Below are 27,488 nucleotides of genomic sequence, written 5' to 3' on the forward strand. Positions count from 1 at the left end.
GGACCGCTGGCCCCGAGCCTGCTCCGTGGCCGAGCCCATTGTTTTTCATAGCAGTCTCGAGGAATTGAGGTGCCCCTGTGCTTGGCGGCAAAATCAAAGCATTGTTTTTAACAAGAGGGAGAAAATAGTTGCGTCTTGCTGTTCGTCCCGTATCTGCACATCATTTATTTTAAAGAGTGAATTATTTCTTCGTCCTATAAAGTGTTAGGGAGGGGGATATAGAACCCCGGTACAGACAGCCTTGAAGCCCTTTACTCCGAAAGCAACCCCCCACCCCTCCTGGCCACCAAGATCCTGGAATACCGGTCTGTTCTCTCCCAAGTTCTGGAAATGGGCTTGCATTAAACGTTGTCCAGTTGATGCTTTACTTGCTGTCCTCTTCGAACGCCGCTATCTTAACAGGACTCGAATGGGAGGCACTTTGATACCACAAATACTGTTCGTTAATTTTGTGCCAGTGAAGTGTTTTAAGTGAGGCGCAGATAGCCAATTTTAACTTTAATAAAGTTAAATTGCTGCATCATACCTTTCTAAGTATCTTGCTGATGCGTGTTTGGATTAGTACAAAAAGCGACAATAATTTCTGAGCAAAATTTAGGACCCATTTTATTCTAAATTGGTTGTGTAAATTCTCCCACCCCATGTTCAAATTCAAGATGGTGTGGCGAATATTAAGAATCAGGCTGGAATCTTACTTGCAGTAACACTATTAAAGGAACTTAGAATAGTTAAAAGAAATAAAAATACCTGTCTGAATTCTACCTTTAAATTACCTTTGTAGAAACAATGGTTATTTGTTTATACTTAAGATCAGTTGAATTACAAGAAGTTTTTCTTGAAAATTAAACATGTAGACTAATCAACAGATTTGCAGATTCCAAATAAATATATACAACATAGTATATGTAAAATACACTGGAATTCGGCATCCACTCCATCTGTAAATGCTATTTTTAAAATTTTTAAATGAAGTATTTTGTATAATGTTTTTGAATGTACATTATTTGGGCTTTTCAAAGGTTTATGTTCTTTTTCATAATACATTACCACTTTATTGTGTGCATATTTATGTTGGAATTTTTAAAAAGTGAGATGAGAAGGGATACATAAAATTAGGCATTTATTAAGGAAAACGTGCGTTTATGGGATATTTGGGGTTAATGTTTTAGATCTGTTTAAACTATGTAAGCATAAAAATAATATTGAATGTAAACTGTAATTGAAAAATAAAGATAAATAAAATAAAATATGTAAGCATAAACTGAAGAAAGCATTCTAAGTGATAGCAGCCTGCCTACAAGTAATTCATCCTGGAACAAGAACAGCCTAAGGGTGAAAAATAGTAGGTCTTCTGTTTCTTTCAAATGTACCTAACCCAGTTGATGTTAACAGTTCTCTTTGGATGCATATAGAGAGTGTGGAATGTATAGCACAGATAGACAATAGTTTCTTAAATTGCAAGAATTGTCTTTCTTCTACCACAAAATTTTCACTTTACAACTTAATGCCTGTTTTTCTTTTTGTTCTGCAGACTCCAAAACTAAGTGGAACAGGGTGGGGTGGGGAGCTCTGCATTTGGTGGGAATATATTTCTACAAGAATTTCTGACTATTTTAACTGGCATAGAAATATTGATGGCTACTAATGATTCATCAGTTAAACTCCCTGTCCACCAAGCTTCTCTGTGAAACATGTCATCTTAATCTTAACTTTATTGAATCAAAGTATTGCATGTAATTTTGATTCTATTTATCTTAACAGATGCAGTTTATGTTGCTTTTTAGTCGTCAGGGAAAGCTTCGGCTGCAGAAATGGTATGTCCCACTATCAGACAAAGAGAAGAAAAAGATCACAAGAGAACTTGTTCAAACCGTTTTAGCACGGAAGCCTAAAATGTGCAGCTTTCTTGAGTGGCGAGATCTGAAGATTGTTTACAAGAGGTATAATTTTTATTTTTCAGAAAGGGGAAAGCAGAATCAAACGTTGGTCATTTGTAATCTGGAAATTGCAGACTTTTGAGAGAGAACAATTAACAATGATTTAGATGAAAAAGGTTTTAAGTTAAAGCTTTGTATTTTTAAAAAAATAACTTGCTTTTATTACCCAGGCTAACTTGATAACATCAGGGAAGTTGTTTTAAAACTAATTATATAATTAAAGTCTTAATCATCTTTTTTAGAAAAATTCAATGAATTCTTCCCTTTGCAGGGGGAAATAGAATCAGTATTTTAAGTCGTGAGTAATTCTCTGAATTTAGATAAGCATTTTCTCCCTCTTCTATCTATAAAGACTGATAATTGACATGCCTTTCATCTGACTTTTAGAGTCTTATTCATTTTTAAACACCTTGAATACATAGACCGTTTGAGTCCTATAAATGTTTAAAAATTTTGTGTATATACAGGATCTATTAGTAGTGTTTATTGATTTGATGTATACTTGTTGCTGTGGTAGAGGTGTGATTAGATCTGATAATTTTGCCAAGAAAAGAGTAAAAATGTTTTAACACTTATCTTTTCTTAAAATGCATATATTTTTTATTAGCAGCTGAAATTCTAAGTATATGAAAATAAATTTCTCAAGATTGTTCTAATCATGTTAAAAGAAATATAATTATTTTGTTTTTTCCCCCCTATTTCTTTACCCTTAGGAATAATTTACTGTTTTTAAGATACAAGGGTTGCTGCATGTGAAAAATTCTCTTCTATGGGGGATGTGTAGAGAACTAACAGTATGGACTACGAGGAGGGTTGAAGAGAAATCTGGGTTTTATCGCAGCTTTCCTGTATTCCACTCCAAGTGTGGATGGTACATATTGTGGGGGATATAGTGGAGGAAGTAAGGGAGATTATAGGACATTGAGAATTTAAAAAATACTGTAGAACCCTTTCTCCAATAAAATGAATTTAGTCATCTTTGGGTGATTTTATATTCAGTGTTCGATTTACTACTTGTTGAGAAAAGTCATAGCATTTTAGAGCTGGAAAATGTCTTAGAATATCTAGTTAAGTAATTTTTTTAAGTTGAGGTAACTTGACATATAAATTATATTACTTTTCATACGATTAAAGAAAAAGCTTTTTGCCCCAAGGATAGAACCTTAAATGAAACAAATGGAAGTGGAGGTGCTCTTGTGGAATAAAAACTGGGATCCTGTACCCCTGCTCACTTGGCCTCTACCCTCTGTATAGATGGTTCCTGAGTTTGAAAACTACTACTGTTGATCAAACTTCAATTTTATTTTTTTTTTAAATGAGGATTTGGGAGAAGTGACTCGTCCAAGGTCATATGCTGGTTAGTGACTGACATAGGGGCTACAGCTCAAATCTTAAGCTTGAAGGCAAAGGATTTGACCAGTGATCAAAAAAAGATTTGCTCTTTGTAATCGGAGAATGGGGTGGGGGGGAAAGGACTGAGACTGGAACCTGAGGGGAGATCTGTTTGGAGACCGAATTATAATGAATCCCTGAAAGAAGACCTCTTGCTGTGTGCTCAGCAGGTGGAAAGAGCTGTTACCCAGGTAAATTTAATAAGACTTGGTCACTGCTAGACGGTGGGAGGGCAGTGAAAGACGGGGGGAAATGGAGGGATTCCACATTTCTGGTTCCACTGACAGGCTGAATGGTGAGGTGGTAGGTAAGTTGACTTTGAGATGCCTGTGTGACTCCCATTTGGAGATGCCTAGTTTTCTTGGCATAGGCATGGAAGTCTGGGGGGTAATTAGGCATAATATGTTAGATCACCAACATTCAAGTAGGAGGAAAAGGGGGAGAGGGTAAGCATAGGGTCAGTAACATGGTGAAGAGGAGAGAGTCACTGGTGCCAAATGTTGCATAAAGTTCAATTACAGTAAAGAAAGACTATTAGATTTTACAGTGAGCATTTCATACAGTGCCCTTTGTGGGAACATTTTCAATGGAATACAAGATACAGAACTCTCCAAAAAGTGGGGTGAAGAGGTGAAGACATTTAAGCAGTAAGTATAGATTATTTGGGGAGCTTTGCACTGAAGGACAGAAGAGGTGGTAACCAACCACAGACATAGGAGTGGGGGACAGGATTTTTAAAAAGATGTGAGACTTAAGCTTATTTCTAGATAGGGGAAGGAGTCCCCCGTGTGGAGGAGGAAAATACCAGCAAGGGAATGAATCCCAGGAATGGAGATTCCTGCAGCGGAAGGAAATGGCCTGTTAAAACAGAAGGATGAAAAGCACTAGTTGGTGTTCTTACATGCAGTTCAGCCTACCCATGTTGAGCCACTGACTTCTCTTTTAACGGCTATAAAGGGAAATGTAACCTGACTCTGATACTTGCATCAAGCTCCTATAAATAAAAGGTGCACTTAAGGCTTTATCAAGATAAAATGTACATACGAAAGTTAAATTTAATCCGTTTTTCTATGCATACTGAAAACACCTATTGTACTAAGGACATATTTATTGGTTCACATAAACAGGTGATTATTTGTCCCTAGTCCAGCTGGAAGAGAAGACCTTTCAGGCAAAAGAATTACCACTTAGCTCCAGAGACATTCTGAACTAGCACTTAGCTGTCTGTCTTCCTTCCTCAAGTAGTCTCCTCCACTTTATCCCTTCTGAGCATTTTGCATAACAATTCTCCCTGTCGGGAGGGAGCGGTGGGAAAGAAGTAAGGATAAAATTAGTATAGCTGAAAAAACCTACTGAAAATCTGGGGGCTTGAATTCTATTCTGCTTGTGCCTTTAGCCAGTTTTGTGACTTTGAACCAGTCTTTGGGCTTCGTTTCCTCATCTCTATAATAAATGCTCTCAAGATCTTTTGAAGACAGAGCACTATGCTTTTTTATTACTATTTTGTGCAGCATGTTATGGAAGAGGCACTGGATTAAAGTCTTAAAATTAAAAAATAATGCGTCTCCAAATTACTAACTTGAGAATTCCTCGAAGAGCACTGTATTGATTTTCTTTACTAACAAAAGAATTTTAATGACACTGTGGGTATCGAGAACAGTTTATTTAGTTACATTCACCCACCATCAGCTGATATTTAGCTGACTGCGGAGAAGTCATGTGTTTTGAATGTAAGAATAGGCACTTTCAGATGCTCTCTGAGTGCCAGTAATTAGAGTAAGCCTTAATCCACTCGCTAAAAATAACTAAACATACGTTTCTTCTTACTAGTCTATTATTAATTTTACTTCAGAGTCAGACTTACAAATATTCACTAAGAGAACAAAGTGAGCTCATTGTTCAATTTTTAAAGCCATTTCTAAAAATAGGGAGTACACTTCAGGTTCTCTTGGTAATCTTTTACTAAATCACTGTAGCAATTTTTATCTCTTTTCAAATCTGTTAAAATATTGCTTTGAATATGTCTTAATTTTTGCCAGGTGCTGGGTTACTTTATTTAATACAGTTCCTGGCTATAGTTTTTAATATAAAACTTGGGCTCTGGAGTTAAATCACTGTTCCTGGGGAGGTTGCTCAATTAAGCCTGGGTCTCTTAAATGCAAGTAATAAAAGTAATAATGGTATCTCTGGAAGGGTTTTTTGTGAGGATTAAAATGGTAAAATATGAGGACTCAATGAATGTTACCCGTTATTATTATGTTTCTCTTTCTCCCCTAAGCTTTCTGGAAAGAAGTACCTTCTTATAATCCTGATAACTAGATGCTCACCTACAATAAAGAATTCATTTAATTTGGTTGCTCTTTTACCATTCTGAGCAAGAGCAAACATTAGACAATGTGTTGTGGAGGTTTTTGTGTTTGTGTGTGTGTGTTTAATATTACTGGTTGGTGCTTAAGACGCATCCGTCTGGTGATATTTAAATTAATATTTTAGAAATATTAGAAGTAAATATTTAGAATTGACTAGTGTTAAAATGCTGCTGATCTGTAAGTAAAGAGGCAATACGGTGGTTATGGAGCAAGGACTGTACAAGCATTAGATTACGTAACAGTAACATTGAAAAAAATCTTTTCATTGAGTCCATTTGATGCAATGGATATATTGAAGCAAACAAGACAAAAGGAAGAAACAAAAATAACAGCTATGCATCCTTGAGATTTTAAACTTGAAACTATAGAATGTTCTAAAGATTATACCTGTAAGTGGCTATATAATGGCTTCATTCAAGACATAGTCACATAGGGAGCTGGAGCTGTTTATTTTATTGGGAAATTATGACAATTGAAAAATAACTAAGTTTGAAAAGCTCACATCCTTTCGACAGAAGGTAACTGTTATTATCCACAAACTAGACAGATTATTTCTAATGAAGTTGATACCATTAGTACATGGTGTAAAACAATGGCTGCTATTTTATTCGCAACTGAATACAATGAAAACTTCAGTTGTGGATTTGATTTGGATTTGTTTTGTTTTGAATTCCTATCTACTGTTAACATATTGGTAGCTATAGGGTATTACCAGATGAAATTTAGTTTTAAAAGTTATTTTGGGCATATACTTCCATTGTATTAACTTAAATATTGCACTGTCACTGTTGATTTTTGCATCCTGGTGGGGGGGGGGGGGGCTTAAATTAGACTGATTCAAGTTAAAAAATCTTATAATTAAAAATTTTACCCAAAACTAGTAGTAAATTCTAATGAAATCATTTAGCACTCTGTTCATGTTAGCTAGTTATGTCTGGTTTTCAATCTAGCATTTTTAATATCAGTTCCTTTAATCTTTAGTTTTCTTAAGTCAGAGCATCTTAATGTGTCTTTTGTATCAACTTCCCCAAATTCAAAACTCTATTTGGTGAGTATGGATTCAGGAGGATGGAGAGTTATAATATCTCATTGCATTTTAAACAGATAAACAAACACAGGTTAGTGCTGGGAAAAAGAGGGAGAAGCTTTGTTCAAGTTGGAGGTGGTGCCCTCTTATGTCCTTCTTGATAATAAATGAACACATTCAAATGCCTCCTACCCTGTTTTAAATAAATGACTAGATGTAGAAGTCAGGTAGAATGAATATGGCAAAAAGTCATGCTGTGTATGACAAGGGATGTTGGTGTGGTAGATGGAAAAGTGCCTGGAGTTAAGGTCTGAAGACCAGATTTCTTGTCCCAGTACAACCACTTATCAGGTCCTATATTCTTGGACTTTTTTTTTTTTGTCTTCTGTAATCAAGGATGATGATGCTTGCTGTTGGAAAGATCAAGTAAGATGAGATGTTTTTGATAATATTGAAATTAGTAGGTTGTTATGTAAATAGTTATTCTCACACTGAAGAGCAGGAATTCATTGAATGGAGATTGTGCTCATTTATATATTTGCATTACTGCTTTGAGCAGTAAATTGCCCATTGTGTTTTCTAAAAATCACTTAAATGCTACTCAGCGAAAATCACAATCTCAACTGAAATTTGTTCAGAATGTCTTAGGTTTGTTTTTTTGTAAAGCCCTTAAATACACTTAAACCATTTGAAAATGCTCTTTTAATCCTCCTCAAAGGACTTGGTCATTTGATATGCCTTGAAGGATTGTATGTTAATAAGTTTTGGCTTTCTTGGGTTAAGTATAACCATTAAAATGCTAATTTGGAGGAGAATATGAGTTTATCAACCTTATTCCTTCAAGGGAGAATAACCTAGACTTCAATTCAACAAGGTAGAACTTGGAAAAATTGAGGCGAGGTCTCAGTTTCCTCTTCTTTTTGTCTAACTTCTATAATAACTTGGAACTGTTGTTCTTTTCTTGGGGTTTATTGCACAATCCTAGAAACTTCCTTTTTAAAAATAATTTATGCTGTTAGAAGCCAAGATGGTAGTTACCCATGAGGGTGGGAGGTTGTGACCTGGAGAGGCTAGGAGACGGGGTTCAGTAATCTGTTTCTTGATCTGGGCGCTGGTACACGGGCAGGTTCACTTTGAAAACTCATTAAGCTATACATTTATGACTTGGGTTCTTCTCTCTGTGTATATTACACTTTAATAAAACATTCCAGAACATTGTTTTCACATTGACAATACCTTCAATATCAGCAAGTCCTTCAGTTGGAGAGTTTATATTCTTTCCTGTTTACCTGTAGTTTGAATTAGTCATGAAGTGCATTTTGTTTTAAAATTAATTTTACTTCAGAACAACCTGGGTCAGTTATGTTTTAGTATCTACATAGAAAGGAGCCTGAAAGGCAGAAGAGCAAAATACTCTTTCTAGATTGTGTGATTGAATGATTATTAATTATTATTTTCTTTTTTTGCTTGCCTATACTTTTCAGATTTTCTCTTAGGCATTTATTGCATTTGTAATCTAGGAAAAAACTAATCTGTACTATTGTAAAAGAGGAAATAAGCTGTATAAACATGGGATCTTTCACAATAGGATATGAAAATATATTTAGGAACTATGATTATAGGGTAAATTTTTTTTCACATTTGTTTTTGTTACAGATACGCTAGTCTGTATTTTTGCTGTGCTATTGAGGATCAGGACAATGAGCTAATTACCCTGGAAATAATTCATCGTTACGTGGAGTTACTTGACAAGTATTTTGGCAGTGTGAGTAGCATTTTGTTTTAAGGAATTGAATGCCATAGTTTTATTTCTTTAATCTTTTCTATAACAAGTTTGATTGTTTTGGGGATTCTGATTCTTTGAAAGTAACTGTGGGAGAGAGAAAGAAAGACTCTTTTTTGTCAGTGTGCCTAGTCAATCAGTTAACTGCCAAAATTGCTTGACCCCACAGACCTACTCATTTAATTATGATGGTTAGAATGAGGTTTAAAATAGTGAAATAGAAAGGAGTCCAACTGCAAAGAGTAATATATAGAAGTGCTTAGTGAAGAATTTATATTTTTGTTGGCAGTTATAATCACATTACCCAGGAAATGGGTATTTTCAAAGATCAGCTTTTATGAGTAGAAAAGTTGCCCATGCAGAGTTGGTCTGACTTAGCATGTAGGCATTGTGTTTTCAAGTACTTGAGATTTGAAAATTAAACTGACTAAATAAATGATGCTTAGTTAACAAGATTGCCATTTTGAGAAAGAACTTAGATGGATTCACTCTGGTCAGATTTTATTCTCTATACTTATCTTTTGCTTTATTATTTTTGTTTGTTTTGTTTTTCAGGTGTGTGAGCTTGATATCATCTTTAATTTTGAGAAGGCTTATTTTATTTTGGATGAGTTTCTTTTGGGAGGGGAAGTTCAGGAAACATCTAAGAAAAATGTCCTTAAGGCAATCGAGCAGGCCGATCTGCTGCAGGAGGTAAGCTGGGAGTTCTCTAGACACTAGCATGTTTTGCTTTTGTTAGGAAGTGTCAGTCATCTCTCATTCTTACACAGTTTCAGAAATTACTCTGAAGCATGCTTGGCATGCAGTGTCCGTGTGCAGTTTATTAATTGGAATATGTCAGTCATGTCAACTCCATTATCTATGGATGGATCATTTACTTTGAAAATGGTCTGTCATATTGATGGCCAGTTTTGGACCTCAAAAAACTGGAGTCTAAACCTTTAAAGGACAGACTAAGAAGGGAAAAAATTCATCAGATATTAACAGTAATTTGAGAACTCTCCATCCATTGTTCTGAATTACTTAAGATAACCCCTTTTCTCATTAATGTAGATAATCAGGAGTTGACTGAGATTATGGCATTTTCATTCCAAATTTCATATTTTCACCTCATGTCCATTAAGTGCAAATGTAGCCAAGCAAACCATAGTGTTATAATTACTTTTTGTAGAACCCTATAGTTTTGTGTTAGGAAAACAAACTGAAAAGTACTTTTCTTTGCTCTTAGATAACAATACATGTTCTGTCAAGCTACTACATTCTTCTCTTGTCTTGATATCACTAGAGCCATTAATAAACCTCCTTCCCGTCCTAATTTCTACAGTTGTTCTGGGTTAATTGTATAGTTGATGCTTCTGTACCTTTGATTTCTGAAGTTTAAAATTTCATAGATAAGGCTACCTTTTCCTAAAAACTTAATGATACCTTAATTCAGGTACCAAGTTGAATTATGCTTCAGTGATAATTGTGGTTTTAATCAAACAAAGCTTAGAGCATAAGAAGAAGGGACTACTCAATATAACAAATGTAGCATGTTTTCATTACAGTAACCACCAACTTGTTCTCTATATGTATGGGACTTTTTGTTTTGTTTATTCATATGTTTTCTTTAAATCCAATTTTTTAGAACTTCTGTTGAAACAGAAGGGTAAATCTCTTTTTCTCCATTATAACTTCTTAACCATTGACCTCTATAATCCCTCTGCATCAGTCACTGACTATGTCAGTTGTGGAAATTGCTCAAAGTTGGGATGACATCATCTGGGCCACACATATATAAAATATGAGACAATGCATTATACATTTAGTGATCTTGAGTTACCAAGACAGTGGTTAAGATACCTGCAAAAGTGAAGCATTTTATTAGCTGCCCTGATGCCATTCACTATTCAGTAGTGAAATGAACATAGCTCCTCTTCCACATGTGTACAGTTTGTTATGGTGGTTTATTAATTGATTGCAAACATGTCATTGGGGAGAATTTTTTTAACATCAGGTGTGCTGATTGCAAGCTCATAGTCTACTCTTGTTAAGTTATTTTTAGGGTTAGTACTCATTATTTTGCTGTTCACAGATCAGACTTTCCTAAAAATTAGGTCAGAACCAGAATCAATAATTGGAGATTTTCTATATTTGTCCCTTCCCTTGATCACTTTCATATTTCATTATTATGGAACTAGTCTGTTCTATCAGATCCTGGTATTTCCTCCAAGTTCATTTCCTGATTAATTATATTTGCCTTAAAACATTTCTAAAGTTATTGAAGTTAAACTTTTTATTTTAAGGGGGTTTTTTTCTGGAGAGTTTTGTTTAGGGTATTGATATCTCCTTGTGTCTGGATTTTTTAAAACTGTACTGGGAAATTGCTAGACTTTAGAGTATGACAAATATGCTAACTTTACTTTATAGCATGTATTGCAAGTAATGTACTAGCTGATAAAAAAAGTTACTAAAGGTTCATATTTATTTGTGAGAGAATGTATGTGAGTGTGTGTGTCTCTCCCCTATTGAAGTATTAGAGTAGTAAGTAATGTCTCCCTTTTTGAAGTAGTATTTTTACATCTTCAATTGGGGAAAGTAGGAATGGAGAGACATCATAGTATGAGTATAGTCCTGTGTAAAATTTTCTTATTCATCTCACCCTAGTTTTTAAAAAATAACAAAGTCTCTTGTCTTTAGAAGAGAACTTTGGCTCTATTTCTTATCTATAACTATGTTTACATTTTTTTGGTGCATAAACAAAAGCGATAGTACATTAAGACATTTTCTATTCAGTGGTCTGAGTGAATCGTTTTTCTTAATTTTGCCATTCAGTTTTTGGGAAGGCAGCAGGTGGCTGGTCTATTATGAATTTAGAGTGAGTTATAATACATTGCAGGATAAGGCCATTATGAAGCCAAGCTACAGTCTATATAGCTTGGGGAGTAAGGCCTCAGGTTAACGGGTTATTCGAGTTATTCACCAACATACTGTCACATGAAATCTAGAGGTGAAAAGACGCTTGCTTGTTTCCTGAAATGGATTCATTTATATGTTGATACATGATACATGTTTACATTTCTGGAAGAATATTTGAAAATTTTGTTCATATAATAGCTGATGGAATAAGATGAGAAAAATCATTCCACAAACTGCCAAAAACATTTTTATATGGAAACCATGACAACAAAAGAGAAGTAAGATGATAGCTAATGCTTATTGAGCACTTAAATATGAGGCATCCTATACTAATCCTCAGGATGCCCTGAGAGTCATGAGAGCCTTTGCAACAAATGAAGTAGAGGCTCATTGGGTCCGGTAACTAGTCCTAGGTAGCAGCTGGCAAAACCAGGATTCCAAACCCAGGTATCCTAGACTCCAGGGCTGTGTTAAGTCTTAACCACTGTGCTCTTGTCATTCTCCCAGCCCCCATTCGTGTATTGTCATGGTATGTATATTTTAAACATTCTGTTTTAAATACCAGCTTCTGTGTTCCTCAGTAATATTATTTTAAAAATTCATCATTCTCCTGGACATTTCTCTGTATTGAACAGAGTAGATGTCCAATGCCATCTTTTATTTTTTGGACTGGAAATTTCATTTTCCAAATTATTAATAGTTGGAATTTTTAAATTGGATATATACTGGATATAAATCATATATTTCAGATCATTTCTTGTTGCATTCATCAGAACACATAGATCTAAAGTAGCTTTTTTGGTCTTATAATTTGGGGTGTAGTATTTAGTCTATAGCTGTAAAGACAGCCTTAAATGCAGCCGTAAATTTGTAAAAGTTCTAAGTAATTGATTTTTAACCTAGTTTTTCATGTAAAACTAACCCTGGACAACACGGGTTTGAATTTTGCAGGTCCACTTATATGCGATTTTTTTTTTCAATAAATGCCTGTACTCCTCCATTGGGAGTCCCCGGATGTGGAGGACCAACTGTATGCATTGATCTACATCATTTTATGTAGGGGACTTGACTGTCCTCAGAGTTTGGTAGCCACGAAGGATCCTGGAACCAATCCCCCAAGGATACTAAGGGACATCTTGTGGTTTTGGGGGAGTCAAAAGTGATAGTACATTAAGACATTTTCAATTGCATGGCGTTGGTGGCCCTAACACCACCACCCCCCGCCACACACACAGTAGGTGATTGTTCAAGGGTCAACTATATTGTGATTTTTCTGTTTGGTGTCGGGTTTTTTTACTTAAATTAATTATTTTTAAACAACAAAGATGGCTTAAAGATATACGCAAATCAGAAAATGATTTTGATTTTAGTCCTTTTTAATTTGTGAAATATACATTTCTATCCTTAATTATGTTTATTTTCTTTAGAACAATTTCTTTAAAGTTTCCTTTTTACCCAATATGTAAATGTCATGTAGTTTGTTTAGGTAGTCCTTCATTTATTTAGGTAGTCCTTCTGTAGGTAAACAGGGTAGACAGTAGTGGATAAAATAGATTTTCAATTAGCATATTATAGTTAATATTGGGAACTTAAATGTGTACTCTGATAATTGTTAACATATCAGACATTGCGATTAAGTAATAAAGATACCTTTTTTATTTTACTTAATTACTCGGTAAACAAGGGTTTTACTTTTGATAATTCTAGATTGAACTGTGTTTATTCCTTTTGGTATTCGGTTTTATGAATACATAATTAGATTTGGAGGTAAAGCCCAGAAAATTTTGTCCATTATCCAATTTTTAATGCTTGACTGTTGGAATTTAAAATATGTTTTCTTAACATGCCACTGGTACTTAACTAGATTTTTAAAAAATTAAAATGCAACATGCTGAGATTACTAAATTGACATTCTTCCCCCCCCCGTACTTTGAACATTTCTCCCCCCTACACATACCAATTAAATATCTATTTTAAGCTAGACTTTTTAGGGGGGTAGAGAGGGGGAGTGGTACAGTTGGATTCATTTTATTAACGTATAACAAAGGGAATATAGAGTGCATTTTCTTTGTAAGTAAGGCACTTAACAGTTTTTCTTTGCTCCTTAATTTTATAGAGCCAGAATGAAGAATGGGGAGGTTTGTCTGAGGATATCTTATGATAAAGAGCAGTCTAAGACTTTAGTCCCTTTGACCCCCAACTTATTTATTGGTAACTACTAAATTTACCATTTTTGTGGCATGGATAAAATGGAGTGTTATGCAAAGACTGTTGCACGCAAGATGATACCAAGTCCTTGCTTGATCCGTGAAGATCCGAACTTAACTACTGGGCATTGGGCTTTAACCCTCAGCGGTAGATGCATGATGGTGTTGATCAGTGCTTTTTGAGATGTATCAGCCTTTTTTATACTAACAGCATCGTTTTGAAATTTGTGGGGGTTTCCTTTTGAGCTTTGTTTGCTGTTGGTATTCTCACTGAAACAACCTGAGAAATGAAAATAAGTGAGGTACCAAAAGCAAGCATTACTCTCATGAATTTGCTTCTACTTAGAGATGATACACTTTATGAATAGATTTATTGAATTTGCAGTTATTAACCTGCCTGTCTAGAAAGTGGTGCTCTATGGAAATTAGTGCTGGGGCTGCATGATATATTTTAGTACTATGCGATATTTTTGTGGAAGTAGCAATATGTTGGACTGCATTAAAAAAAAGTGATTTCTTTAAAAAATAAATCTTTTGTAATTTAAAATTATTTTAATAAGTACTTCTGGAAGGATTTAATAACATTGTCTTTTAATACGAAGTTTGGGGTTTTTTAATTAAAACTTTACTAATTAGGAATATTTTGGCATGCTATTGAAACTCAAGAATCTTACATTGTTTTTAAATAGATAGATGCTTTCAAATATATATATAATATCATTTAGCAGGAAAAAGCATTTTGATGTAAATCTATTTAGAGGAACTCCTATACATCCTTTACAATTACCACTGTTTATGTTAAAACCTTTAAGCCTAACTCTTTTTCTTTTAAATTGGGTTAAAATTTAGCCAGGCTGTAGTCTTTTGTTTTGTTTTTTTTAAAATATATTTTTATTGATTTCAGAGAGGAAGGGAGAGGGAGAGAGAGATAAAAACATCAATGATGAGAGAGAATCATTGGTCGGCTACTCCTGCACGCCCCCTACTGGGGATTGAGCCTGCAACCTAGGCGTGTGCCCTTAACCGGAATTGAACCGCGGGACCTTTCAGTCCACAGGGCAGTGCTTTATCCACTGAGACAAACTGGCTAGGGCCAGGCTGTAGTCTTTTATGCTAGCATATTTCAATTTTCTTTATTAATTCTCACCATAGTATATTGGTTTTTTAAAGTGATGAGAGAGAGAGAGAGAGAGAGAGAGAGAGAGAGAAGGAGAGAGAGAGAGAAGAGAGAGAGAAATGGGGGGGAGAGAAAAGGTTTGAATTTTTTATAGATAAACTTCATTGGTCTGCTAGAACAAATTCTGTATAAGTGAGATGTGATTACATTAATCCTTAAAATGGAAAATACTGAAGGGCAGATACAGAAAAATCAGAAAGGCGAACAAATCTTGCCTATGACTTTATAGTTTATAAGGAACAATTTGGCCAATGTGCTTGGTCACTTGTTTTCACGTTGCAATCATTTTGCTCCATGTTTGTGTGTTTTTGAGCTCTCTGTATTTGTCTGCTTTTCAGAATTTTGAGGACACCCTTCCCCCACTGTTTGATTTTAACTCATTTCGAGCCAACTCTTGCTACTCTGGGTTATTTGTAATAATGAAAAGTTGGATAACTTAAAATATTCAGTAACCATAAACCTGATTTTCAAAAGTATTTGACAACCCACAGTAATAAATACATTTTATATCACACTAGTTACATACAAATAAACTGGAAAAAAAACTTTTGTTAAATATTATACTCTTATTTTTTATTTTGCAATCTCACATTTTCTATTCTATTCTTCCCTTTTTTAGTGCTGATCCTGATTTACTAAATTGACTGCATGAGCCCTAGGGTTGGGGCCTGCAAAAAAGCATATTACTAGCTATTGGTGATGATTTTTTTCTTTAAAATGTGCTTTCTGAAAAATTTTAGGGTTTGAGTTCTTTTTTGTCCTACTAACACATTCGTTTTATTTTCTTCTATTGTTTCCTCTGTTGCTGTTTTTAAAAAATTCCCATTGTAGGAAAATTAACAAATACAGGCAAACACAATAGAACACAAACTTACTCACCAACCAGAGATAATTAGATTAACTCAGTAGTTCTCAGCTGGAGAGATGGGCAATTAATTGTGCCTCCTCAGGGGACATTGGGCAATGTCTGGACACAGTTTTGATTGTCACAACTGGTGGGGGGGTGCTAATGGCATCTAGTGTAGGTTAAGACCAAAGATGCTGCTAAGCATCCAACAGTGACAAGGATAGCCCTCCCAGAACAAGGAATTACCTGGCCTCAAGTGTCAATGGTGCTGAAATACTGGTTGAGAAATCCTGGCTTAATTTAACACCATAGAATATTTAAAGATTCCATTTGTAGGTTGCGTTTACATTAAAGACTGCTACATCTTTTCAATATAATACATGGTGGGATAAAAGTAGGTTTATAGTTTCATGGAAAATAATACAATATTTAATAATAATACAAGAATAAACTCTGTGTTTTGTGTGCTTACAACTATAAACCTACTTTTGCCCTACCCTGTATATAGTCCAGAGTATAAATTACTAAATAGAAATGAATCAAAAGGTAGAAGGAGCAAAAAAGAAAACAAAAACCCTAAATATTATGAGAGGAGGACAAATATCCTTAAGAACATGTAAATTCCTGGAAAAATCACCTCTGTGATTCACCAAAATTACTTTACTCAATAACCAGTACCTGGGGAGATAATCTATGGTTGCGTTCAGCACATACCCACAGCAAAGCTTGTACGATGTCACTACATAATTTAATTTCCCCCAACACCCACCAAATCTGTTAACATCTATTAAGGTAATTGAGTTTTACCTGGAAACAGAATTGAATATACCCTCCAGGCACTTAGAGTCTGCTCATTTTGCCATCCACATTAGGAATTTGATAATTTCTTAAAGGAGGAATAGTTAAATGATCAGAATTAGCACATATAGGCTTGCATATAGACTTTTTGTGTGTTTTTTTATACCCAATTAGCCTTAAAGAATTTATGTAGTAAAGATACTTAGAGTTTAAAATTCAGTGACTCCAAGAAATCGTTTTTTGGAAAATCCTGATTAAATTTAGCACATTTCAAGTTATGATCCAAATGCAAGAACAAGATAAACACAATTACCCTAAAATATGTGTCAAACTTTCCACATAGTCTAAAGTTATATTTGCTAATTTAATCTTTAAAAAATTTTAAAGTACAGTTAACTGCCAGAGAAAGTAATGTATCGCTAACAGGTTTTAGAGCAGGGTTTATAGAGATGTAATTAAGTTATCTCCATCATTATTTTTAAGACAAAAAATAAGACAAATATAATAGAAATAGATCAACAACACAATGAAAAAAGACAGCAGTAGCTATGAATAAGTCAATCATAGGTGAAAAGACACAAACGGTCCTTTTGCTAAGAGAATATAAATTAAAATATAAGTTAGACCTATTTTTGGTTTCTTTTTGGATTGGCAGAGATGAGAGAGACCCTCTTGTTTGTTGCTTGTGAGCACTTAAACTTGTATTCCATTTTGGAAGATTAGTTTGGTGATCTCTGTTAATGGTTAAATGTATATACCTTTTGACACATCAGTTATACTTCAAGGAATTTTATCCAACAGAAATATACAAATACACCAATACACAAACGTACAAATTCACCAAGACACATGGTCACTATAACATTAAGCCATTGGAACATACACAAATGTCCATCAGTGGGAAACAGGTTAAGAAAATTACAGGATGACCATACGTGAAACTGTTAATCTGACTGTAAAAGAAATGAGATCAGTTTCTATGTAATGTTATGGAAAAGATACTCAAGGGATATCCAGTAAGAGAAGATTTAGGAGCACAACATTAACTTAATGGTATTAACTCTGAAAATGTTTGAGCCCCCCACCCCCCGTTTTCCTAGAACTGTAAAATAAGCAGGTATTATAAGTACATTATAAGTATAAAATATTTTATTTTATTATTTTTTAAATGACAAAATTCTGTGTGAATGGAAGAGTATACATTGTGTTGATCCATTAGGTAAAACTTAGAGTAGAATTTGCTAGAAAGTTTCAACATGGAAAGTGAAGCATTTGTGTACTCTACCATTTTAGATGCCAACTGGAGCAATTATTGCTCTTACCACCCATTACTAACTTAATGTAAAAAAATCACTTGATTTTCCTAATGCTCACAACTGGTTGTGAAATAACACTGACACCATGAGCACTGCGAGCACTGTCATCTAAAAGGTACTTAAAAAGTACTTCTTTTTATTCATTGCTAAAAATAGATCTTAGTGAGTTTGGATACTCTCTGGTCCTTTGGCCCTTTGTTCTTCAGCACAGGGAATAGGGTTCTAGATTTGGGAGTAAGGACTTTGCTACAGAATTCAGTGAGAAGTAATCAAAAGGACTACTGTATTCTAGAACATGAAGGACAAAGGATATCACTTTATAATGCAAGGAATAAATGATGCCCATTTGCAAGAAAAAGTGGAGTAGAAATGTAATTTCAAATTACACTTATTTATTTTCATTAAATGTAAATTATTTTCTCATTAACTACATTGTTACTAGAAAGAGAAAATCAAAGATTAGGTTTTCAATTTTGGATTCAATACCACTAGTTTACTTTAGCAATTTTCATTTCAACAAGCCTTAAGCCTTCAGATAATTTCTAGCTTTCCAGTTTTCATTGTAGTTTTCCCAGATCACTTTACTTTGTATCATCAGCCTTGTATGGTGAATGTCTGGGGAATTTTAAGGTAATGGGTTTGTCTTTTTTAAGGAACATGGGTGGTTTTGAGAACAGGTGTAACTTAATTCCTCTCAATGTTTGTTATCCTACACTTCCCACTCCATCTGGTCCTTTTTGTAGGGGGGTGAGAAAAAGATTATTCTTAGTATGGAGGAGAGTTGAACATATGTATACTAAGGAAAAGGAGCTAATGCAGAGACTGATGAAAAACAGGAATAGAATAAAGGGAAACGTATATTGGGAGGGTGAATGGGAATGGAATTGAGCACTGGTCTTGGGCAAGTCCAGTTTTTCCTTCTTTCTTGAGCAGATAATGTGGGAAAGCTGTAGATTGCTTTTTTCCTCACGAGTTGGTTGAGTGAAACTGAGAGTGTTGTCATTTTTCTTGGTGTTGAGAAGCTACATCAGCTAGTGGAGAGCTGCTGGGGACTGAGGACAGAAGAAAGAGGCAGAAAGTTTGAGGGAAATATTGAGGTTTGGGAATAAACTTAATGGGGAGCAAATCAGTGATGAGCATAAGGATTGCCCAGGATTGAAGACCCATTTCAAATTGAAAATAAGTGCCCAATCTTTATTCAAAAAATCGGTCTCCAAGAATCTGTACTAAGGGAAATTTTTTATTTGTATTTGTGTAATACAACTGGATTAAAACTTTTTCTATTTCCATTCTGGCTTGTGTTCCTACATAATCTACATCACTGATGTTTTAGTGTATTAAGAAATTCAGTTTGCTGAAAAGTAGAAGATAGTAGGTCTAATTCTGCACAGGACCCCTTGTATGTTATGGCAGCGTTTACTCTCACCCTCCCTAATTCTAAATATAAGTGTTCCATAACTCCTAAGAGGTACTGGTGGTACAAGGGCCTAGGATACTGGAGTCATGTTTAATCCTTGGTTAGTGATGGATATACCTATCATTGTTAAAAATCAACCTTAAATGGTCATTGACATTTGTTTATAGCACATTTTTAGACCCTCACTGTCTAAAATGGGAAGTTACTTAAAATATGTTATAGCAACTTAAATGTGGTAAAAGAATACATTATTTAGGGTTTCTTTTCTCAAAGGATGTTTTTCCAATAAACAAGGTTTTCTTTCTATGAAGACTATTCTTCACAGTTGATGAATGCTAATTTCTTGTTTAAATACAATAATCTGGATCATTGGCTATAAAAGATAGTTTGGTTTATCACCAACCCTTTCCTAAAGGTAGTGAAAGGTCTGTCACCTTTGAGAAATGTTCCTATAGAATTATTTGTCCTCTTTCATAGTAAGTCTCCTCTGGAGAGGAATAGCTGTATACTCAGCCCTATTTGGAAAAACTTACTTTCCTTTTAATGGCATAAGTGCTCCATGATATAAAATTAAGAGAGAAAACATAGATTAAAAGCTATAGTATAAGTACTCAAAATCATTGGTATTATTTAGGTGAAAGGTTATTTGACAGACTTAAACTTTTCTTGTTCTCTCTCCAGAAAACAGAATGAATGTGTATCACAGCAAGAGTTTCATGGGGTGTAAGAAAGCATACTAGAATACGTGCTGGAGTACTGACATGCATCAAAATGTAGTAGGATATATAATTCAGTTTGCAATGATAAGTTCATTATTTATATTTTAGCATTATCTGAAAAGTCTAATTACATTAAATCCCAAGGGATAGTCCCAATTATTTAACAGATATTAGGGAATTTTGCTCTTGTAATGATCCATCATTATTTTTTTTTACACAGAGAATACTGAAAGAGGTTCATTGGCAAAAAGTATTATTAAATACTGTGACTCACTAATGCTATTGATACAGATATAGAATTCCCTTGGGAAAATGAGAGCTTCCAAAAGAACAGGAAGCATTTGGGGGTTTAACTTATTATTAATATTATTATTTTAAGCTGTTTCATTTCAGTATAATCTATTCGGGGGGGGGGGAAGGGCAGTTATCTCTTTAAACTATTTAGGAATTATCTGAGGATTAAAATTTAACTGGCTTTTCTCTTCAGATACTTTTGTATTTAATGGTTATTTTGTAAGGGATCTATTACATACTTTACTGGAACAATTTGCATGACTTTGTAGCCTAACATTTCAAAGTGCCAAGTTGAAGAAATATTAAAATGAGGATATTTTTAAAGCACTCATATAAAAGTTTTAAACTTTTTTTGAGTCACAAGTATATTGGTCGGGGTATAATCCCAAGGAGTCTGAAGGGCCAAGGTTCCTCTTCTCAGAAAAATCTGCACATAATTTTGCCTCTAGTTTCAGGAGGTTCTTGGCGTCTCTAGAAATCCATCTCCGGACACTATAAGGTCAGTTTAAAACCTCACCTCAGGTTACCTGTGAGAAACATCTTTTTACATACATTTGTAGGCATAGACATTTAACAAATCTGTTTGGAGATTTCTTTAAAGGATTATCTTAAAAGTAATATATCCTTAATCTCAAAGGCCTAGTCTTTGGATATTTTTGTTTTTTTAAGCTAAGTGAACCGTTAAAACCTCCATTGCTACTTAAAATACAGATGGGTGACTACTTTTTTACTTTTTCTTGGGAAAGATTTTCCTTTAGGGTCTACAAAAGTGTTTATGGTCACCTTAGGATGTGATGATTTTCATTAAGGGTTTAAATTCTTTGACTTAGTGGAATGAAATCCTGATGAGCTTGAATGTACTGGCGGGAGGGAGAAGATACTTGCATTTTCAGTTAACTCAGCATTGACCAGATGACTTACACTGAAAATATTTTAGGATTCTGTAGGATGTAGGTCATTTTGATTATATATCTATATCTAGATATAGATCTATATATATATAGTAAAATTAAAAGATGAGTGTGAACTCCTGGACATTGTTTAGTAGTTAAAATATTCAGCTATAAACCAAAGAACAAAATCAAAAATTTAAGTTTTCTTTACTGTGCACTAAACCTAGAAATCTGATTGTGTCTGTCAGTTTGTATACTGTGTATAAGAACATATGCATTTCTTTTGTAGCCACGTCATGAATATTTTAATGTCCCAGTGTACTAAATGACTACTCGACGTGTATGCAGACTCTTACAGAGGAAATAGAGAGCTGATATACTTATGAAAGAAAATATCCTCAGCTTGGTGACCATCTTATAATAGAATGTTTCAAATCAACACCTTTACAATTGTAACTTTGTTCCTCTTTTCTGTTTTATTTTCATTCTTTATGTGATCTTGATGTAGCTTATTCCTGCTTGCAGCTGGTTTAATTTCTTCTTGAAAAAAAATGTGACCTATGAATGTTTTAGTAATATTTCATCTTAAACACATCCATGTCATTTGTGAGCCATTTGTGATTAATCTTGTTAAGAAGAAAACCTAGCAATCATTACAATGTTTACCAAAGAAAATAGAGCTGAAATGCTAGGTCCAAATAATCAGTGCCATAATACATAGTGTGGCTTGGTGTTCAAATGTTGAAAAAAACCTTATATTTAGTGTAACTGTATTACAGTCTATATGAGCTAATGTGTTTAATGTATCACATAAAAGTATTCAGAAACACAAGTAAAATCTGTACTGTGACATAATTTAAGGTAAAACACAGTTTTTAAGAAATTTGTAATGCCACATTTATTGAAGATCAAACAATCCCTTTAAAAACTAAACAGAAAGCTATGTCAGAAAATCTGATCTGCAATATCTATTTAATAGTAAGTAACCCTTTCAGAGCATTAATACTAAGTATATATAGTCAAATTCAAATATTCAGTTTAAATACTTATATTTGAATAGTTATGGTTTTATCATATAGTCTTCATTTAAAATTCTTATGATTTATTAACTACGGTTTTATGTTTCTTAATATTGATCATTATTGTGTATACTTTCAATAAAACATGCAACATACTTTATTACAAAAGGAAAGTACCAAATAATTCATTATTTATACCTAGAGAGTTCAAAGCCTGAGTTAAGTAAGCTATCATTAAACAGTAAATTCAAAAGATGCTCAAACTGGTTTACCACTAAAGGAAGACCATGAAAATGTGTATCAGGCAGGCATGCAGATCAGTTCTTACCATTACCATGGCACCTAGATGGGCTATCAAATGAGAAATTTAGCATTATACATCGAAAGCACTGGGAAACATTGGTCTTTCATTTCCATTTTCCCCTCCATCCCACCCTGCAATGTATTATTTATCTGGTTTTAATGATGCATAAATATGCATTGTCTCATGCCTGTTTGCTCTGGATGTTGTGTGCTGAGCTATAACAATATGTTGCTTCTTTTGTTTTCTGTATACAGTGGCTTGCTTTAAATTAGTAGATTCTGAAATAGCTTTCCTTGCATGTCTAAAATAAAAGTATTGCATGTATTTTGTCTCATGTGAATGACTTTTTTCTTCTCCATTCCTTTTGATAATGTATTTTACATTTGTTTTTCCAGCTAATTTTTTTAATTGTGGTAAAAAAAGCAAACACGTAACAGAATTTACCAGCTTAACCATTGTTAAGTATACAGTTCAGTAATGTTAAGCATATTCACATTGTTGTGATAGATCTCCAGAAATTTTCATTTTGCATAATTGAAACTCTGTACCCATTAAACAACTCCTCATTTCCCTCTTCCCCCAAACTTTGGTAACCACCATTCTACTTCTATGTTTTTATGAATTTGACTCTTCAGCAATAATTTTTCTTGGTAATTTTGAGCTACAATTTCAGTGTGAACATGTGAAAATTATATTTTTTTATTCTAAACACAATTTGAAAGAAACTCTAATATACTCCCTGTACAAATCTCAAAGGAATAAAATATGCAAATAATTCTTTGAATCTAGGCCCTTTAGAAAGGACAAATATTTTATGTATATTTGATATGCAACATGGTTCTCATTGGGAAATGCTATATAAGATTGCAGGCAGTGAGCACACAGGGGAAATCTGGCCAGCTCCAGGGAATTAGGATGAGGGACATTTTTACATGGGTAACTACAGAACTGAATGTAGGCACCCTTTTAATTAATACATTAAAGGTTGTATGACACTAAAAATTATTTAATGTTAAATGAAAATTATTTTAAATTGTTTCATTTTACTGTGTATGTGATTCAGTGCATTTTATGTTTAATGCTAAATATTAAAAATGAAAGAGATTGGCTTATATCACTCTTTGGGAGTGTTACATAATTTCCATTGGATTTTCTTTAAAAGCTATATCATGAAAGTTGAGACATGCAAATAGAATAGTACTAGGAACCCTCATGTACACATTGCTCAACTTCAATAACCATCAGCAGAATCCTCTGATTACTTATTTCATCAGCTACCACCACCCCATTTTGCCTCAGTATTTTAGAGCAAGCCCTAGACATCATCTTTGAAACTAAAGTATGTATCCCTAAAAGATAAGTACCACACCCCATAAGATTAAAGGTAACTCCTCATATCTTATTCCTGGTTCATTTTTTCCCAATTATCTGAAAAACAAGCTGCCTCCTTAGCTCAGCAGGTATTATTGTGTCAATCTCATAATCTGAAAAATGTATTTTTTATAATTGGTTTGTTAGAACCAGATTCCAACAAGGCCAACATTGTATCTAGCTGATGTCTCTTAAGTCTGTTTTTAATAACTCCTCTGCTTTCTTCCCTGTTACCTTTTTGTTGTTAACTGAGTCACCAATGCCGTAAAATTCCCCCCATTCTGTATTTTGCTGCTTGTAACCTTGTGGCAATGTTTAACTTTTCTTATCTTTCATATTTAGTTCTGTAGTGTGGTTAAGTTGAGGTTCAATTTTGGAGGAGCAAAAATACTTCATAAAAAATAATTGTTTTTACCAAAGCTGATTTTTACCCATTTTTTCATTAATATATAAACATACTAAAGGTCATCATATGAACTTCATATAGAGAGTTGGTTTATAGTGCTTCATTTGCTACTGAATGATAAGTACCTTCATTTAGATTTCAACTGTGTAAGTTACCAGTTAACAGATGGTTAGCACTTCCTGTAAATCAGGCACTAAGACTCATCTCCCTTAATCGCTACACATAAAGGTAAGTATTATTGATCCTTGCTTTCCCAATAAGGCAACAGACCATGGAGTTTAAGTGTAATTTAGTTAAGATTATTCCATGTAGTGTTTTACATACCATCTAATATATGGATTTATGATTTAATATATTTTTTTCTTTATTTTGTGCTGTACCACAATTAGGATGCAAAAGTAAGTAATTTATTATTGGATACTAAAAATTACATTGTTTTCCTTCATGAAAATATACTATGCCTTTTAATTATAAAATTGTTGCGAGTAATACTGAAATTTGATCTACTTGGTCCCTTTATATTTAGTGAAGTGCAAAATCAGCCACTTCGGGAATTTTTTAAATAATTTTTTTTCTAGATATGCCGGCTTTGTCTTCCTTTGATGTTTAAAAATGAGTATTGGTTGTTATATATGATAACACTGCCTTTTATCCCAGAACATTCTTTGTGTGTATGTTGCCTCCACTGAAGTCTGGTTGCCCTGGGGAGGTTTGAAGAGGTGAGTTTCTGAAGCTCTGCTGGGGTCAGTTGAAGTGAAAAACAGTACAAACTCTGAGAGGAAGACATTTCTATAAATACATGTGACATCCCCCCCCACCCCCCCAATGTGAAGAATTGGGAGAACTCAGGTTTTCCCCTGCTTTTTATTTAGGGGGAGGGGGGTTGAATTTTACCACTAGGATAACTTACCTTTCCTGTAGATAGATAATTCAGTAGCAATGATTTTTTAAATTGCCAATGGGTTTGACTGCTTTTTGTGTTACAGCAATTATTGGTCAGTAATCAATGGAATACTTTCAACAAGATTTAAAAATTATATATATATGTATATAATATGCATGCTGAAAATATTCTGTGGCTTCCAATGTATGGGATACAAAACCCTAAATAACCACTGGCTCACAGAACACGCCCATACAACTGAACTGCTTTCCTTCTCTGAAAATTGCAAGTCTTATGTCAATTTCACATTCTCAAGCCACCCCACATCTGCTTACCAGAGTCTCACATTTTCCCTCCACAGGAAGCTGAAACCCCACGTAGTGTTCTTGAAGAGATTGGACTGACATAATTCTCCTCCCTTGTTGATGACTTCTTGTGGCATTTCACACACTGTAGATGGTCACTGCCTTCATGTCCATGTTAGCTAATGGTGTAAGATGTCTTGTCAGTATTACTGTTTCACTAAGCTGCTTCATTCAGGCCTACACAATTTTTTTTAAAGGGAATTTTGGTTAATCAATTGATAATTTAAGGGACTTACATAAATTAGAATGATAGAGAAAAAGAAAGGTACCTGGGTATTTTAAGGTTTATAGGTCTGTTTCTCTTAATTGGGTATCTTATGAAAATGACAATCAGGTTAAATACATTTATTAATTACTGTCTTTGGCAAAGGAAACTTAAGAAGCCAAAAGCCAGTGCACTCCAGTATATATGAGAATAAAGGGAATTGACATATCACATCAAATGAATGAAAACTATGTTGAAACTTTAAAAGAAAAACATCAAATTTATACCAAAGACCCTATTTGGAAACTACATACCTAAAAACAAAGGGAATACACATAGACTAAATTGGAATTATACTGTTTTACACTGAAAATTATTTCTTTGACATTCCAAACCTGGGATGAAGAAGAGATTGATTGATTGATAATGATGAGCATATTATTTTTAAGGCCAACGAACATTTGACTCCTGAGACAAATTTTGTGGTCATAATCTTTTAGTCACTTAGTTGGATTTTGATGCCCCAAAATAAAATAGAATGTTGACTTGCCAGGAATTCTTCATGACAGATTCTTATGGAAAATGTTACTCTCTTCACAGTGTTGACTATGTCATTTAAAGCACTAAGGTTCCTTCTGGGGTGCTTGTTGCAGCCAAATTTATTTTGCTCTCCTTTATTGCTTCCTGCTATTTAGAAGTGCTGCAAACTTTAGGGAGCTTCCTGCCCTTCAATAGCATTGAGAAATAGTTATGAGAAATCTTATAAAAATATAAGCATACCATCTTTCATATAAAAGTGAGAGCTGAATGAGGTAAAATGGCATTAGTAGGCCCTATATTTTTAAGAGCTATTTCAATGTCACTTTTATACATACTCCATATGTAAACACATCTTCACGGTTTACACTTTCATTTGTATTTGCTGGGCTGGATTAAGCTTTCTTGTGATTGTGACCAATATTCAGGCCATGTGTGCATTGTCTCATCACATCGCCAATTAGTTGTAATAAATGTTCAATGTACACTATTGTAGTGTGTTTTTATCTATCTCTTCCAAAAACTTGTCAAACTATGGAGAGTTGCTGAAGGAAAAATTCTAAGGTCTTTTTTCAGTAACGTTGAAAATTCACCTCCATTTGAATGTGGTGGTTGTTAAAAGCACACACAAGATAAATGGAAGATATAAGGAGTCTTCATATACTTCAAGTTCATTAAAAAATAATGTGGATTCCATGCTACAGAGAGCCTATCTGCACATTTATTTTCAATCAATAAATGCCGCTTTTAAAACCTGATGAACTTGACTTTTCTACTCTTTTGGAATGAGCAACTCCTATTACTCCAGGTAATAAAATGTATTCCAAAGCAACTGGGTCCCCCCACCCTTGATCCCATGAACTGGAGGTACTAGCACACTCATAGTACAGGTGGGGAATGTTAGATACTAAAAAGATAAATATTTAAGAATGAGGAAACAAACAAAAAGAGACAAATAGTACATGCCCAAGGGGGGGGGAGAAGGTAGAAATATCTATGGACCAGAAAAAAAACAACTATCATAAAATTAAGTTGCTAGTCTGCTAAAAAAAAAAATAGTTCTCGATTTAAAGAGCCTGTTAGCCTCTAAAGCAGTGGTTCTCAACCTTCCTAATGCCGCGACCCTTTAATACAGTTCCTCATGTTGTAGTGACCCCCAACCATAAATTTATTTTCGCTGCTACTTCATAACTGTAATGTTGCTACTGTTATGAATCGTAATGTAAATATCTGATATGCAGGATGTATTTTCATTGTTCGCAACCCATAGGTTGATAAGAGTCTAACACATTGCTATTTATTCACTGAAAACAGGCCCTTGGGC

At 34.2% G+C, this 27,488-nt stretch overlaps 1 protein-coding gene across 6 annotated transcripts; it reads left to right on the forward strand.

The window, feature by feature from the left end:
* Positions 1–1,729: 1,729 nt before the first annotated feature.
* Positions 1,730–26,922, forward strand: AP1S2 (adaptor related protein complex 1 sigma 2 subunit). Of its 6 annotated transcripts, XR_001515795.1 has the most exons (6): positions 1,730–1,940; positions 8,382–8,490; positions 9,064–9,201; positions 13,523–13,617; positions 24,564–24,572; positions 25,419–26,922. XR_001515795.1 is itself a non-coding variant. In XM_006775204.2 (5 exons), exons 1-5 carry the CDS (start codon positions 1,762–1,764, stop codon positions 21,401–21,403), a joined length of 516 nt encoding a protein of 171 aa, XP_006775267.1. In that variant the 5' UTR covers positions 1,730–1,761; the 3' UTR covers positions 21,404–22,721. The 6 variants fall into 6 exon arrangements, 5 of the variants coding, with proteins under 5 accessions (XP_006775267.1, XP_006775270.1, XP_006775269.1 ...); XM_006775204.2 differs by lacking the exons at positions 13,523–13,617; positions 24,564–24,572; positions 25,419–26,922 and adding exons at positions 20,631–20,680; positions 21,364–22,721; XM_006775205.2 differs by lacking the exon at positions 13,523–13,617 and having other exon boundaries at positions 1,732–1,940.
* Positions 26,923–27,488: the final 566 nt, after the last annotated feature.

This window comes from Myotis davidii, unplaced genomic scaffold (assembly GCF_000327345.1).
Source record: "Myotis davidii unplaced genomic scaffold, ASM32734v1 scaffold889, whole genome shotgun sequence".
NCBI lineage: Eukaryota > Metazoa > Chordata > Mammalia > Chiroptera > Vespertilionidae > Myotis > Myotis davidii.

Coding starts and splice junctions, on each gene's coding strand:
- AP1S2 (XM_006775204.2), top strand. CDS start 1,762: ATGCAGTTTATGTTGCTTTTTAGTCGTCAGGGAAAGCTTCGGCTGCAG. Junction 1,941..8,381: donor CTGAAGATTGTTTACAAGAG/GTATAATTTTTA, acceptor TTTTTGTTACAG/ATACGCTAGTCTGTATTTTT. Junction 8,491..9,063: donor TTGACAAGTATTTTGGCAGT/GTGAGTAGCATT, acceptor TTTGTTTTTCAG/GTGTGTGAGCTTGATATCAT.